We start from the raw sequence: 14,156 nt of genomic DNA, 5'->3' as shown, positions 1-14,156 counted from the left end.
CGCGATGCGGTTGAGCTTTCTGGGTTCCGGACTGTACTCCTCACGTCGCCGAATCTGAGGGGTTGGTTGGGCAAGAGTTTCAACTTCGTGAATTTACCAGGAGAGGAAGAAGGGAGGGTTCAAATGGGAAGCTCCTTCGATCTGATGATCACCAGGGAGATCTGCATTGGTTCATGTGTGGTGTCAATGCGTTTTGTCCTGGTCAGTGTCAGACGACCCACCCAGGAGGAACAAGCCCTTGCCAGTGCCCCGGACCGTTCATGCAACGGGACGGGCCCCCGGAAGTAAGATTAATTAGCGTCCCAGATTTGTCTTCCCCGAGGCACAAAGCGCCAGACTAGTGCATGTTAGCAACGCACCATTGAAGCCTCAACTTCGTAGACTTCGTACGATCAGTTGCAGTGCCTCCGAAAGGAGTAAACTAATCGCTCACTGCCATCAAGGACTGGGAAATTAAAATTGACGGGGACAACAAGTGCTCGAGAAGTCGGCTCCTCCGCTAATAAATATGAAGCCATTGGGATATTGAGCCCGTGGTTGGGTTACTAAATCAGGACGCCTTACCAAGTAGTCCCAAAAAACCAGGGTCAGAGAGGAATTTGGTGGAAATGGGCGCTAAACCGCATCTGGATGTATTGCCAGAATGGTTCGAAGTAACGCTTGGACTGCCCGAACTCGAACGCCTGGAGGTGATATCGACCATTACCAAGATCTTCTTACCTGTCGAAGACGTATTCAGGCCCATGAGACCTCAGATTGAACCCCCAGCGAGCGATTGATGGGGTTGCTGATGGACGAGACACACCAGGTACATTACTGATAGACATTATTGCCTCCGTCAAGGACGTTGACGGGATCGGTCTGGCAACTAAAATTGTGACGATAGCTGGACCATGCCTGCTTCTTTCAGGTAGTCAACATCAGCAATGTCGGAATTGGTGACGTTATTTAGTCAGAGTCACTTTCCCTTTTTGGGGATCCCGTATTAAGAGACACCTGCCCCACCGCCCATCTTCCCACTTGATAATTGCCAAGCGTTGATCTTGGCCCTCGTCCTCCATCTCGATAACTGGCTTTCCGCTTCATCGAAGTTTTGTCGTTACCATCCATCTCTGCAGCCGAAGCGAAATATCTCTGCAAATTTCCCCGTATTCCGGACGCCAGGCTCTTACCGGAGTCCGGAGTTAGATCTTACATTATCACGTTTGTTTCGCTGCACTCTGATACCTCTTGATGGAGGATTTGCAAATTACCTCCCAAACTCGCCTAAATTATTAGGTTAAAGTTTATAATCGAGAAACCTCAACGAACACACCACGACCCCTGCTTTATACTACTGAAAGTCTGTGGCCTACAGGACATCCCGATTCAAGAGACACCGCATGGGTGACATGATGACTGTGCCATCCATATCGAGAAGCCTCTCTGTGACGACGGTAGCCACCATCAATGAGAACCTCATATCCCAGAAATATGTGAACGCGAATCCCATGCCGCGAATTTCCTTCAGGGGAATAACAAACACTTGAGAGGTAGGAGATAGCAAGCATCGGATTTGCACTCACAAAGATAGCCTAGGCCTTGACTCAGATCCAAAGCCAAGGCTAGTTCGCAGCACTAGAATCGGTAGCAACATTGTCAATTGCTCGACAAGGGCGATAGGAGGAGAGGACTCCCTACCTACGAAGTAAGAAATAACGCTAGTGTAGAGGGGGCAGATAACTCGTTTTAATGGCGAGTTGAAGACAACTCGCTATTTTGAAGAGGGGATCGCGGTAGTGGTCCACATTTGCCCGAACTCGTGTATACTGCGTACTTTATATATCTTCTGGGTGGAATTCCGGCACGTCTCCAAGTTACTACTGGGAAGTTATGAGCGATTAAGGAAGGGTTCTTATGTAGCTTTTCTGCATGCCAACCCCGGTCACTCCGTAGCACACCGGTTGCCGCTCGAGAGAAGTACTCCTCCAGGCATTAGAAAAACCGAACAGAATAGCTGTCGAAATTCAACGATGCATATTTCCAGGAACATATGTGCTTAGCTTTCTTGAAGACGACAAAATCGACCAAGATGGCGACTAAATCATCAATGAGTGGATAGTACACGTGGACGCTGAAAAAAAAAGGGGGGATAAACGAGAATAATGTAAGGTCATGTTACCATTCAATCTCCTGCATACAGAGCACTGTGGAGAAAGATATCACGGGCGAGAGGATGCCGTGTGGATAGCTTATCACCTTCGTCACAAAGACTCCACTCCAACCTTTGTTTTCCTCCGGGAATGTGGGGAATGGATTCCAATCTGTCCGTCCCCTCCCATCCAACTGCCGTTTCCGCGCTCACATCCACCGCGGCCGCCCTTTGCCGGGCCCACTGAAGTCCCGCGTGCTGTCTAGTAGCCACGACCTACTGCTATGGTTGCCAGGATCCACCTTAAAATACAATTTCAAGTTCTGGATGAAAGACGACGGAAGCCATCTACTGTGGAAGCACGACACTAATATATAGAAAAGGGAATGGTGGAGGCGATTGGGAGCTATTAGATCACGGAAAGCTTGTTTACATCAAAAGTAGGCTCGGCGGGAGAGCGGGAAGTAATTCCGGGCTGAAGGAGGTCAGGTTATTAAAGATGGGGGAAAAAGTGGTGCGGGGGGATAAACTCCATCGGGATCCAAAGGAGGATCTAAATTTCTCTGCACTGTATAATTGGGTTGGTGACGAAACTCGCCACAGGACGGATTCTATGCGCTATGTAGGTGCTCCGGGGTGGTCAAGTACAAAGGTTAAACTTCCACTCTTGCGAGCTTCAGCCCCTGGTCTTCTCTCCACAGATAATGCTGAGCCGTAAAGCGATCTAAAAAGAAGCCCGATCTCTATCAATGTGACAAATGTCCTAAACAGTGCTAGTGATGACCACTTCACATTGCTCCACGTAAGTATTACATTAGACGGCTCACTCTATAAATATAAAACCAGGGGAAGCCTGAGCCATGACGATGATGGCATGGCCGAGTGGTTGCGGCTATTCTATTGCATCGCTATTCTTGATATGATGTACATACATATTAAGAAGGAACCCGCGTGTTCTGCGATCGACCAAATTGTGCCCAACATGGAGAATGTACGAAGTTCTAGCCAAATGAATGAGGGAAGGGAAGAAATTGAGGCTCAGAGAACCGGCCCAGCCGCAAATCATTCTCATCTGCGCTGCGATGGTAGTGTCTCCAGCCGAATGGGACCGGAGAAACACGCGGAGAATATATTGATTGATAATAAAGAAGGTCACGAATTTCGCGCAGCCTCTTGCGATGCCTGCCTTGCAAGCGTTGTATACAAGGTCAGAAGGCCCGGGTAAAGAGTCGCTCAGCCAATAGACGATCTGCGATCCCCGTTCAGGATTTACTGGACTGAATAGGCTCTGGGGCAATATCTATAATTGCCGGTGATATATTACATTCTTTTCCCTGTACTATTCCCCGGATGTACCAGAGTACATCCAACACCACAACATCCACAATTTAACCCCGTCCAATCCCGTGAAGTCAATACCATTAAGGCACTTTGTCAGTCTCGTGAGATTGGTCATGGAATATATCTCGATATTCACTCGGCGTTTCGGCTTATTACCAACAGCGGCAGTTCACACGTAAATGGCCACCAGATATCCCTCCTTAGGCTAAGCAGTCTTGCTTGCTGGCCATTCTTTCTTAAAGGCCAAGGGAAGGCATCGAACTCGGTCCCAACACCATTTCCCTTTCCCTTCGTTCCTCCAAGTTGCCATCGGCCTATTACTGTGCGACATTCAAGTTCAGTTCACCTACTTCAAAATGCATTGGACTTCTCTTCTCGCCTTGACGGCGCTTGCCGAGGCCGCGCCTCAGTTCGGTGGTGGCGGTGGTCTTACCATGTTGCGATTCGGATGCACCCAGGTCGTCATTGACCGCCTTGACCCCCTCGTCAATCCAGGCCAACTCCCCTCTACCCACGTCCACCAGATCGTTGGAGGAAACGGCTTCAACGCCTCCATGACCACTGGTGATGTGTCGGAGACCGCGACGTGCACCACCTGCCAGTTCGCCGACGACTTCTCCAACTACTGGACCGCGAACTTGTACTTCAAGGCTAGGAACGGCACCTTCAAGCGTGTGCCTCAGTTCGGCAGCCCGTATGTAATTTCTTTTGTTTCTGTTATTTGAGGGGCAACGGCACCGGTTCGGCTGGGAAATACAGTACTAACTAAGCCTATACTCCAGACTTCAATTTGGTGACCAATTCAGTACCCAGACCAACGGTGGTATCCTGGTATACTACGTCTCTGCTCAGCCTGGCAAGATTACTGCCTTTGCTCCTGTAAGTTCTATTGCCATGTGGGCGAAAAACCGTACTGTAATCAAGGGCTGTGTTGCTGATTTCCCGTTAGGGTTTCCGTATGCTCGTCGGCGACCCGGCCGACCGTGAGAGGCCCGCTAGCCTGAAGAGGCAAAACTGTTTCCGATGCTACACCGGTCCCAACCACGGTGGTGATGTCGGCGCTCCTTGCCAGGATGCCGCGTAAGTTTGCGCCTTCTACGGCCCTTAGTTATTTTATCTCTCTTACTTATTGGTTGCCTAGCCACGACCACGATGCCTTGCCCAACAAGGTCTGCCCCGGTGGCATCCGATCCAACGTTCTCTTCCCTACGTAAGTCATTCACCTTCCCTGTGATTCTCTAGTAGCGCGAAATATTGACAATTACAAGCTGCTGGGACGGCAAGAACCTCGACACCCCCAACCACAAGGACCACGTTGCGTACCCCGTTAACGGTCCCGCCACTTTCCTCAGCCTTGGCGGTAACTGCCCTGATACTCACCCCGTTCGCATCCCTCAACTCATGTACGAAGTCAACTGGGACACTTCCGGCTTCAACGACCAGTCTCAGTGGCCCGAGGATGGCTCCCAGCCCTTCGTGCTCTCTATGGGTGACCCAACGGGCTTCGGCCAGCACGCCGATTACGTTTTCGGCTGGAAGGACAAGTCGCTCCAGTCGGCCATGGACACTTCCGGCTGCTTCGGCGCCCAGTGCGCTAACCTCAGGAGGCAGAGCATCGACCAAGCCAGGTCTTGCACTGTTCCCACTCTTGTCAACGAGGATGTTGACGGCTGTAAGTCTACCCCCTAATCAATTTACCGCTCGGCAAGTCATCAGGTAACTAACGAGACAAAACCTAGGGCTCACCACTCTCCCTGGCGTTGACGTCGTCGCTTAAGTCTATATATAGAAGATAATGTCTCGGGGGTGCGGATCCTGAATCTAGCAGCAACATACATGTACTAAGTAGGGTGTCGGAACAAGGAAGCATTTCACTCCCAAGCCTATTGGCCGGATCTGTTGGACCTCGAATCACAGTTGAAGACGCGACTTAGTTACACCCTTCCGTAGGGCGAGCTAGGTAGCAATTTCGTTTCTCGTACCACCAATTTAACCCATTTCTTAACTTCACTTAATACAAGCTATATCTATGATAGAAAGATGAGACTCGCGTTGTGTTGTACTCGATGTGAGAGATTAAGTGACAGTTGTTTTGTGTTTTTTTCAGCTTCTTTAGACATGTGTAGGACAAAAATCAGGCCGCATAGATTGCGAGGGAAAAGTAAGGCGATTCACATCGCGGCGATCTAAAAAGGACCGATACCGACTGCGAGGTCAATCGGTTGAAGTGTCCAGTCCAGTGAAAGAGGCCTGGCGAAGTCAAGTGACTCGACCAACTTGATCAAAGCTCGGGCCCGCCCCACGGATCCCTTCACCCGCAGCTGTTCATTATTACTCTTTAAGTGTACCCCGACTACCCTCTCGTCGTTCTGATTACTTCTCCCGGATTCCACGCGTGTTGGGCATAGCAAGTTCCCCTCTCGCCGATATGATTTGCCTATAAGGCGATCATTCGGAATGACAAACATCCGGGTCTCCCATTCGTTCGTGGAAAAGCGCGTAAGTAGGCAAAGAGGCTCATCACATCACTTTTTGGAATAAAATATGTTAACATCACAGTGGGGCATGGGGCACATATACATGTGCACAGCACGGCTGTAAATTTTCCGATGCGTAGTCTACGTTCATTGATAACCTCCGATTCAAAGACCTTCACTGTGGACGAGTGTCGTGTCCAGCACATCAAATATGAAGGGAAGAGAAAATCTCAGAGTAGGACCAGTTAGCTCAACTTTCATGAATGTAAGGGTTAAATGTAAGGCCATATGTAACTTATGTCGTCCTCGGTCGAGGTGTAAATCCACCGCATGCCGTAACCACGATCTGGAAATCTTCGAATTGCGCTTCGTTCTCACTACCGTCACGCGTAATATTCACGTGCTCCAAGAAAAATTGTAGGTAGTCATCAACACGTGACTATAATTTCGCCTCTGCGCCAAGGTTTACGACCTTCGGCATGAGGCTCAAAAATAGTGACCGCAAGCCACACAAATTGGCAGCGTCTTTCAGGGATTTCCCCCCTCCTGGAAGAGAGGAAGAATCCATCGTTACGAAGGTCTAAATGTTGTATTAAGTACCTTTAGGTCGTGTAGATTTCATGAAAGCTATCCCTTGACATTCACTCCCTGTCTTGTATGAGCTCGCTGTTCCAGATCTTGAGGTTGTTTGAAGACCGACTATCGCGAGACGGGAATCATTTCATTCCTTACTTTCACAAAGTCCTTCTTTTTCTTGGCAACATCCCAACTTCCGAGTCTCCCTCGACTGTAGACCGCCTTGGAGCCTAGCTGCACATGTGATTGGAGATTGAAGTTAGTGCTGTGAGAAACACAGCAACCAAACCTGGCTTCTGATGCCGTCCCAGACATCTCTATGAACAAGCAAAGCCACAAGATGTGAAGTTTAGGAGACCAACGATAAGTGCCCGATTACTACTACACACTTCGAACTTGGCGAGTGCTTGGCGGACTATTCATCAGGCGATGGCAAGCTCCGAAATATCCAGTCCCCGATTCGATATTGCAAGGGGTGATACGTCTAGGCTATGGGCATTTATCTTCCCCCATTCTTAGTATCCTAGGCTTCGAACTTCAAATCTGTATAATTGGGGTTCCGTGATTTTGAGTTGCATGTCCTAATTTCGTTTGGCCCCGGGCGTACGATGAGGTGCTGCCAAACGTAACGTCTTACTGTCTTAGTCTGGATAGCCCGGATGGCCTCAGCCTCAATTGAGTATTGTCGTGGTGCTATTAACGCTTCGGGATATAATTCAACCGCATTTCAAAACTGAATTCCAACAAAGCTCGGGAAATTTCTTCTAAAATCCAGTTACGGCTCTTCTCAAGCTCTTCCAGGGCAGACATTAATAATGCCCCTCCGAGGTTCCCCGTTAACCGTTATGTTTGTTACAAATCGATTAACGCGTAGCAGAATGTGAGGAGGAAGAGCGATGGAGGGTAAGCGAGCTTGAAATTAACACTTTGATATGTCGTCCCGAAACTTTGATGTGTCCATGGCCGACATGATAGAGTCGAACAACTCGATATAAACCTACGAACCCTATTCCATTCCGTGAGAAACCAATCTCTTATCATACTCAATTTAGCCAAGCCTAACCCGCACAACCTCTTAAATCCCATAACAGGATGGCGCCTACAAACTCTGTGGAGTTGATCTTTGGAACCGCATGGATCTCGAACCCTCCCGATCCATATTGGGCACAGTCGGATGCTCATATCCTTGAAGCTTACGCCGCACTGAAGAAACATGGCATCACGAAACTCGACACTTCTGTCATATATCAAGATTCGGAAGCAAAGCTCGGTGAGACTGAGGCCGCGAAATCTCACAGCTTCCGAATTGGCACGAAATGGCCGGGAGGATTCGCGATGGACCGTCTACAGCCCACCCAGAAGGAAGTCCTCCATGAGATCAACGCCAGTCTCGAGCGATTAGGTGTTGAGCAAGTGGACGTTTATTATTTTCACGCCCCCTTTGCTGGCTGGGATTTACGGCCTATTCTGGCTGCTGTCAACGACGCTTTCAAAGCAGGCGCTTTTCGAGACTTGGGCTCTCCAGCTTCACCCCGCAGAAAGTCCAGGAGGTTTACAATTTGGCCAAGGAGAATGGCTTCGTTCTCCCTTCTGTCTATCAAGGTAACTACTCTGCTGTTGCCAGGAAGGTTGAGGATGACTTATTCCCTCTGTTCCGCGAGCTAGGAGTTGCCTTTTACGCGTACTCCCCGACTGTCGGTGGGTTTCTGGCAAAGGCGAGACAAGATGTGGAGTCAGGCCAGGGGAGATTTGGGGCGGAATTTCTAGGTGGGATTTACCACAAATTGCATGTCAAGAAATCCTATCTTGATGCGCTTGACTGCTAGGCAGAAATTGCGGAGGACGAAGGCGTGTCGAGGATCGAGCTCGCGTATCGATGGATCCGCTTTCACAGCGCCTTAAGATTCGAACATGGGGATGCTATTGTCTCCGGTACGAGCAATATCTATCAGTTGGAGAAGACTCTTAACTTATTCAACAAAGGGCCTCTGAGTTCATGGGCTTCTCAACTTATTGAAGAGACGTGGGAAAGTATCAAGGATGATGCTGGGGCGGACAATTTCGCGGCGTTGTCGGGGAATTTAAAGGTCTTGGGTCAACATATTACCCTTATTCTCCCTGCGAAGCTGTATCGAGGCCTAGAATCCCGTGGAGAGCCCTAAATATCATATGTCGTTAGTTTTTACGTTCGAGTCTCTACTACAATATCGGAACACATTGAGGCGTAACCGAAATACGGCAATATTTAATATGCCGTCTTACGCGTATGAGTTCTAATATAACCTCTCCCTCCCTCCTTTACAGTGAATATTGCTATTAAGGTTCCTCGTTTGAAACGAAATAAATACGGCGGATGAGGTGTTGAATCTCATGAGCTGCAGCTCGTAAGCATCCAAATTAGGTGAGAGGTTTAGAATACTAAGCTGGTAACTTCGAAGTTGGCAGAACTTTTGCAGACAACGAAGACACAAGAGGTTTCTCTCTTATTCTATTCCATGACCTCTCAGACTGGCTACCTCTCACAGCTGAACCACCTGGTTTTAGGAAGAGTAGTAGAAACAACAATGGGGAAAACAAGGGAGCCCCCCACCCGTAGTACGGTATAGATAATCCACAGTTCTGGTCGAGTCACACATCACCCCGTTAATTGAGGAGTTGTTGTTTCATCAATGGCCATAGGAAATCAGATCATTAACAGCTGGACACCTTCGTGCGATGAATGAAGACCAATGTCCCGAGCTGAACGCATACAGAGGACTAAGTTGGGGCATAATGCCAGAGATCAATAATACAGATGAACTCTAGGGATAGTTCTGGAGATATAATGATGGTTTTCCAATTTTCCTTGGAACCCATGTTTTACCAGACAGGAGAATAATGAAACTACGCTCTTGTAGAAACCATATCAAGAATATAAAAAAGCGTTGGAATAAAGGCTTTGACCCCTCCACAGTGGAATATGTTAATAAGCATGTGAAACGCACGAAGAACCCAAGATTGAGCATTTGCACTCTAAGCCTCATCCACTTTCGGCACGGGGCTCGACGACAATAAAGTTGTGCACAACAGCAGAGCCATCAGCCAATGCCTGGATCTGGTTGGGTGTGCAGGTTAGCTGGATGTCAAAGACGTAGCAGACTGGGGCGAGGGATTCTGGAGCCTTGGCAGTGACGTGACGCACAGAAGGAGGTCCTTCTGACTTGTAACTTTCTAAGGCATTAAGCTGACCGGTGGCTACGTCCTTTCCTCCCATCGCTAGGTCGAAGATGTGGAAAGCTGTTTCCGGTTGGTAGTATGCAGCTGAGTGTCCGGCTCCGAACACCCTAGAAAAAGAAACGTTTCCATGCTGCCGAACGAATCCTCCGCTGTAGGTACTGTTTGTCTGAAGTTTCGCGTACCCGGCGGACCGGAACGAAGAAGATCCGGGGTATTCCATCCCGAGCGAAACTTCTTCGACACCAAACCCTACAAAGTCGGACAACATGTTAGACACCTCGGCTTTCTCCATCCATCATCTGCGATGAACGGCTTACAGTTACACCTGTAATCCAGATCACATAGTACATGGCGACAATCAATCCACTGTTTAAGACGTGTTCTAGGGAGCTGATATCCCGACGCATCGGGTCGTCAGTGGTACCGAAAAAGGTTTGAACCACATTTGGATCGCTGATTGAGAAATTGACAGGGGCTCCAAGATCCTCCTTGACCCGTCGTTGGTTGAAGAAGGCAAATGAGTACTCGGGAGGATAGACGCTGGGTTTGATCAGAGATATATCGAATGCGTTTCGCTAGAGGATTTGTGTCAGGCCCCACGTTAACGTACGTTTTCCTCTACCAAGAAAAAATAAATATTACGAAGGTGAGCAGATGTCTTCGAGCCTGAATTAAACTTACATTGGAAACTTCGGTGTAAGCCCCCTGGACTATCCCGAAGCACACCGTACTAGCAGCGACACAGGGTTCGTTGACAGATCCGTTGTCTCCGACGCTCTCTGGATCTCCTACGGCGGCAGCCTCGCGGCAGGCTTTGATAAGATCGGTACACCCGATTTCAGGTGCGGTGAGATTCCCCACGGCCATCTTATATACTTCGGGAGAGTAGGCTTGAATCCCGAATGTGTTGTTTATAGCAATGTTTGGGAAGCTAGGTCCTTGGATGAGAGAGTCAATACAAGCATTTCCAAGGCCCAGAGCCGATAGGTCAAGAGTCGTCGCATTCTTATCGGAATGAGAACCGCCAAGTATATCATCATTCTGTTTCAGGAAATATGACAGGAAGCCTGGACCCCAAAATCCGCCATACTACAGATTAGATCATATTAGTTGGCGTTTATGTCTGGCCTATTGAGTAATGTGAACGTACCGAAGTGGTCCACAGGCTGATTTCATCATTGGTGGTCACATATTCAGGAAACCTAGATGTACATAGCAGAAATAAGTCATAGATCTTGCCTATTGTTCGGTAAGTAGAGCCGTCCAACTTGCTCTTGGAACCACACCTGGGAAAATTTCCACATCACCTTTGCGGCGGTTTCTGTAGCGTTGACATTCGGAGAAAACTCTGGAGAGCTAACAGTCGCACGACCAGTTGTCACATTGGTCTCGGGCTCGGCGCCGCTTCCATCCAGGGGAGAGAAAGCTAACGTCATCAAATCGACAAGACCTTCAACGAGGGTACTGTACGAGAATCCAACGCCAACAGGTTGGTCAACGTAGACCATTTGACATTCTTGTTCCAGGAAAATGGGTTTGGGGTGGTGCTATTAGAATCCTCGTTTATATAACAGGGAAAGTTGCTGGAGGAGTCGAAGGAGGATGTCCCAGGCCCACCACCAAGGTAAATTGATGTGGGCGCATTTCCGGGATCATTTCTTGCCTCTACACCTAGTTAGTTCGGGAGTCATCCATTCCATTTAGTTCGGGATGGAATGGATGACTCCCGAGATAGAAGACACTTTACCGAAGTACCAAAAGAAAATGCTGGCATCGAACCTCTTCTGCGGGTCTTGAAGTTCTGATAATAATTGACTGGGCAAGGCGACGTAACCGCTGTAGGCGTTTACGCCTGGAGCAGTCTCACAAATGCTTGTCTAGATCGTAAGGCTGAGTTCGTTAATTTTCCGATTATTATGAGACAAGCAAGCCAGAGGACTTTTCAAGTCAGTATATATAATTATATTTACCTTCTTGTAAGATACTGAAGCACCAGGATAGCGTTCTGACAAGATTCCTGCGGTATCATGGTGTTTTGGAATGAAGCTCTTCGCCCCAGCGGCAGTCAAGAGGGCCAGAATCAGGAGAGATGGAGCCATGGTTAATCGAAGTAAACATTCAAGATGCTTGGAAGGTATCGGGTTTGGAAATCCATGATCCACTTCGCGTGTCGCGCCTGTATTATTTATGGTAAGAACATAATCGTCGCTGATGGGCCGTTACACAATACGATTGAAATACGATTTCTACGAGATCTGACGTGAGACACTCCCAGATGCCACGAGGCAAAGGCGAGGTTTAAAGCATGACGATGCATCATTCTCCACCTCTGTATAGTAAGTAAGCTGTAACCATGATGCTACGATCTATCTCGGTGTACGAGAATATGGGGAAGGCCGTGCTCGTAGAGCTGAGGGCTGCCTTTACCAGACTTGGAAAATCGAAAATGTCAAAGGATTTTCGACAGGATTGCGTGGCAGAATATGGCTGTGTTGGGACTAGTGAGACTCACTGGTCCATCCCAAGAAACCCAGAACCAGACAAAACGAACCAATAACCAACCCCTAACACTCCCTTCTGGGTTACGTTTTCGGGGAAAACGTGCCGATCTGGCTCCAGATGGGATCCAGGGCGTGAGTACAGAGATCAAAGGTGTCTGACCTTTTGTTAAATAAACGGCGGCTTCTCGGTTTCTACGATTCCCATAACAGTGGTTCTACTATCATGTAGGATCAATATCAATGTACCTCAGATCCTTCAATTTAATCGTAGCCCGAGCGGGATTCGATCTTAGATTCCCCCAATCTGGTCGGGGGGCTATGACGGAGATCATACGACAGGCCGTAGCAACGATATTAGTACGACGTGGCGGTCAACAGCCATTTTAGGACACACTGAGTGAGGGATTAAGAAGACCGAGCTATATCCATCGGAGGCTCCTTTTGGTGGGGGGATTTTAGCCTTATCAAAGTCATCAAATTTAACAAAGGGGGTACTGGACTTCTAGAATGCAAAACGAAAAGCAATGGAGCACCCAAGAGCTAAAATTCCATATGAAAACTCTCTCCTTAATAATCCGAAAATGTCCCATGAATAACAAGATGGAGGATCTTTCCCCTCCGCATTTGCCAAGATTAGTCGACTGTACCAGTCATCAAAGAGAATCTCTTCGACAAATGACTGATATGGTATTACATATAATACCAATATATCCGGCCCCCGAGACACATTTGAATAGGCCAGTCCTAGTCCCCACATTTTCATGGCGTCCACCCCAGACAGTTGGACTCCATGAGCCGGAATCGCGAAGCCGGGATGGAAATGGCGGAGATATCCGTGATAGGATTTCCTACGCTACTCATTTAAATATACATTACCTTGCTTCTTCTCTCCTTTTTTACCTTCTTGGCCGAGTCTTGCTGACTTTCCTATTTGAGAAATTGGTGGGGGATGTCGGGTATTTCGGAAGAGAATCTGGCTAAAGGACGTAGAGTATCCGCGTCAGTATGGTCAGGCGGGGGAAGAAGAAAACATACCAGCCCGCAAGCGAAGAGACATGTAGAATAGATAGATTCATTAATTTTGGGAAATTCCGGGTGCAGAATGTAGTTCTTTGCCCCTTTTCCGGCCGTGAGTCCCATCATTAGAATATTCTTGCTCCGTATATAAGCATATAACTTTTTAGCCACCGGGACAAATGTCTACTATTATGTGTTATGTGGATGTAAAGCGAAACTTCTCCGCCTTTCCTCACCCGGCGCCTCCTCTATTGTTGTCGACACGTTCTGCGATTGAATCATGAAGGTGACACTCGTGTTACAGGGACTTCTCGGGCTTGTGGTGGGACTTCCGACGACGGACGTGAACCCGATCGAACGACGCCAAAAGATTGCGGTTGGAAGATATTGTAGCCCACAGACGAGCCTCTGTTACGTGGATTACACGACGGACGTCAGATCATCCTTCCGCATAGCCATTCCCGATACCGCAACTACGGCGGGGGCTTTCGATGTTGCAATCCAAATCGTGGGCCCAGCAAACCAGGGCTGGGTGGGGCTTTCGTGGGGAGGGAGCATGACAGACGCTCCTCTTACTGTTGCATGGCAAAACGGACAGACTGCTGTGCTGTCGTCCAGATGGGCCACGTAAGTTGACATTGATCTTGAAGGAAAAGGCTACAAAAAAAAAAAAGAAAAGACAAAGCAATGAAAAGCAAAAGAAAAGAAAAACCTCTTCAGGCAGCCAGGCGAGGTTAGACCGAGCAGGGCGTGCTGTTTTGTTGTTCTGCTACCAACTACTAACGTATATTTGTCCAATGGACCTAGTGGAAGACAAACACCGACAGTGTACACGACGGCGACTTATACGATCCTAGCAGACACCGGATCCAACGGGACGCATTTCACTCTAAGCGC

General features: G+C 48.4%; 3 protein-coding genes across 3 annotated transcripts; 2 read left to right on the top strand and 1 right to left on the bottom strand.

Annotated features, from left to right (window-relative positions):
- Positions 1-3,828: 3,828 nt before the first annotated feature.
- SAPIO_CDS2203 (uncharacterized protein) lies at positions 3,829-5,249 on the top strand (the record flags this gene model as incomplete). Its single annotated transcript, XM_016785295.1, has 6 exons — positions 3,829-4,166; positions 4,255-4,351; positions 4,422-4,552; positions 4,614-4,682; positions 4,741-5,144; positions 5,212-5,249. The coding sequence occupies 6 exons, from the start codon at positions 3,829-3,831 to the stop codon at positions 5,247-5,249; spliced, it is 1,077 nt and encodes a 358-aa protein (XP_016645173.1).
- A 2,368-nt stretch (positions 5,250-7,617) lies between these two features.
- On the top strand, positions 7,618-8,687 carry SAPIO_CDS2202 (Aldehyde reductase; the record flags this gene model as incomplete). The annotated part of the gene is made up of 3 exons (XM_016785294.1): positions 7,618-8,075; positions 8,150-8,292; positions 8,356-8,687. 3 exons carry the CDS (start codon positions 7,618-7,620, stop codon positions 8,685-8,687), a joined length of 933 nt encoding a protein of 310 aa, XP_016645172.1.
- An 857-nt stretch (positions 8,688-9,544) lies between these two features.
- Positions 9,545-10,608, bottom strand: SAPIO_CDS2201 (uncharacterized protein; the record flags this gene model as incomplete). Its single annotated transcript, XM_016785293.1, has 4 exons — positions 9,545-9,801; positions 9,924-9,990; positions 10,059-10,316; positions 10,423-10,608. The coding sequence occupies 4 exons, from the start codon at positions 10,606-10,608 to the stop codon at positions 9,545-9,547; spliced, it is 768 nt and encodes a 255-aa protein (XP_016645171.1).
- Positions 10,609-14,156: the final 3,548 nt, after the last annotated feature.

Source organism: Scedosporium apiospermum (assembly GCF_000732125.1).
Source record: "Scedosporium apiospermum strain IHEM 14462 chromosome Unknown SEQ_SAPIO_0085, whole genome shotgun sequence".
In the NCBI taxonomy this organism is placed as follows: Eukaryota; Fungi; Ascomycota; class Sordariomycetes; order Microascales; family Microascaceae; genus Scedosporium; species Scedosporium apiospermum.
Note: the sequence above shows the minus strand (reverse complement) of the source record. Positions and strands in the feature narration are given on the sequence as shown.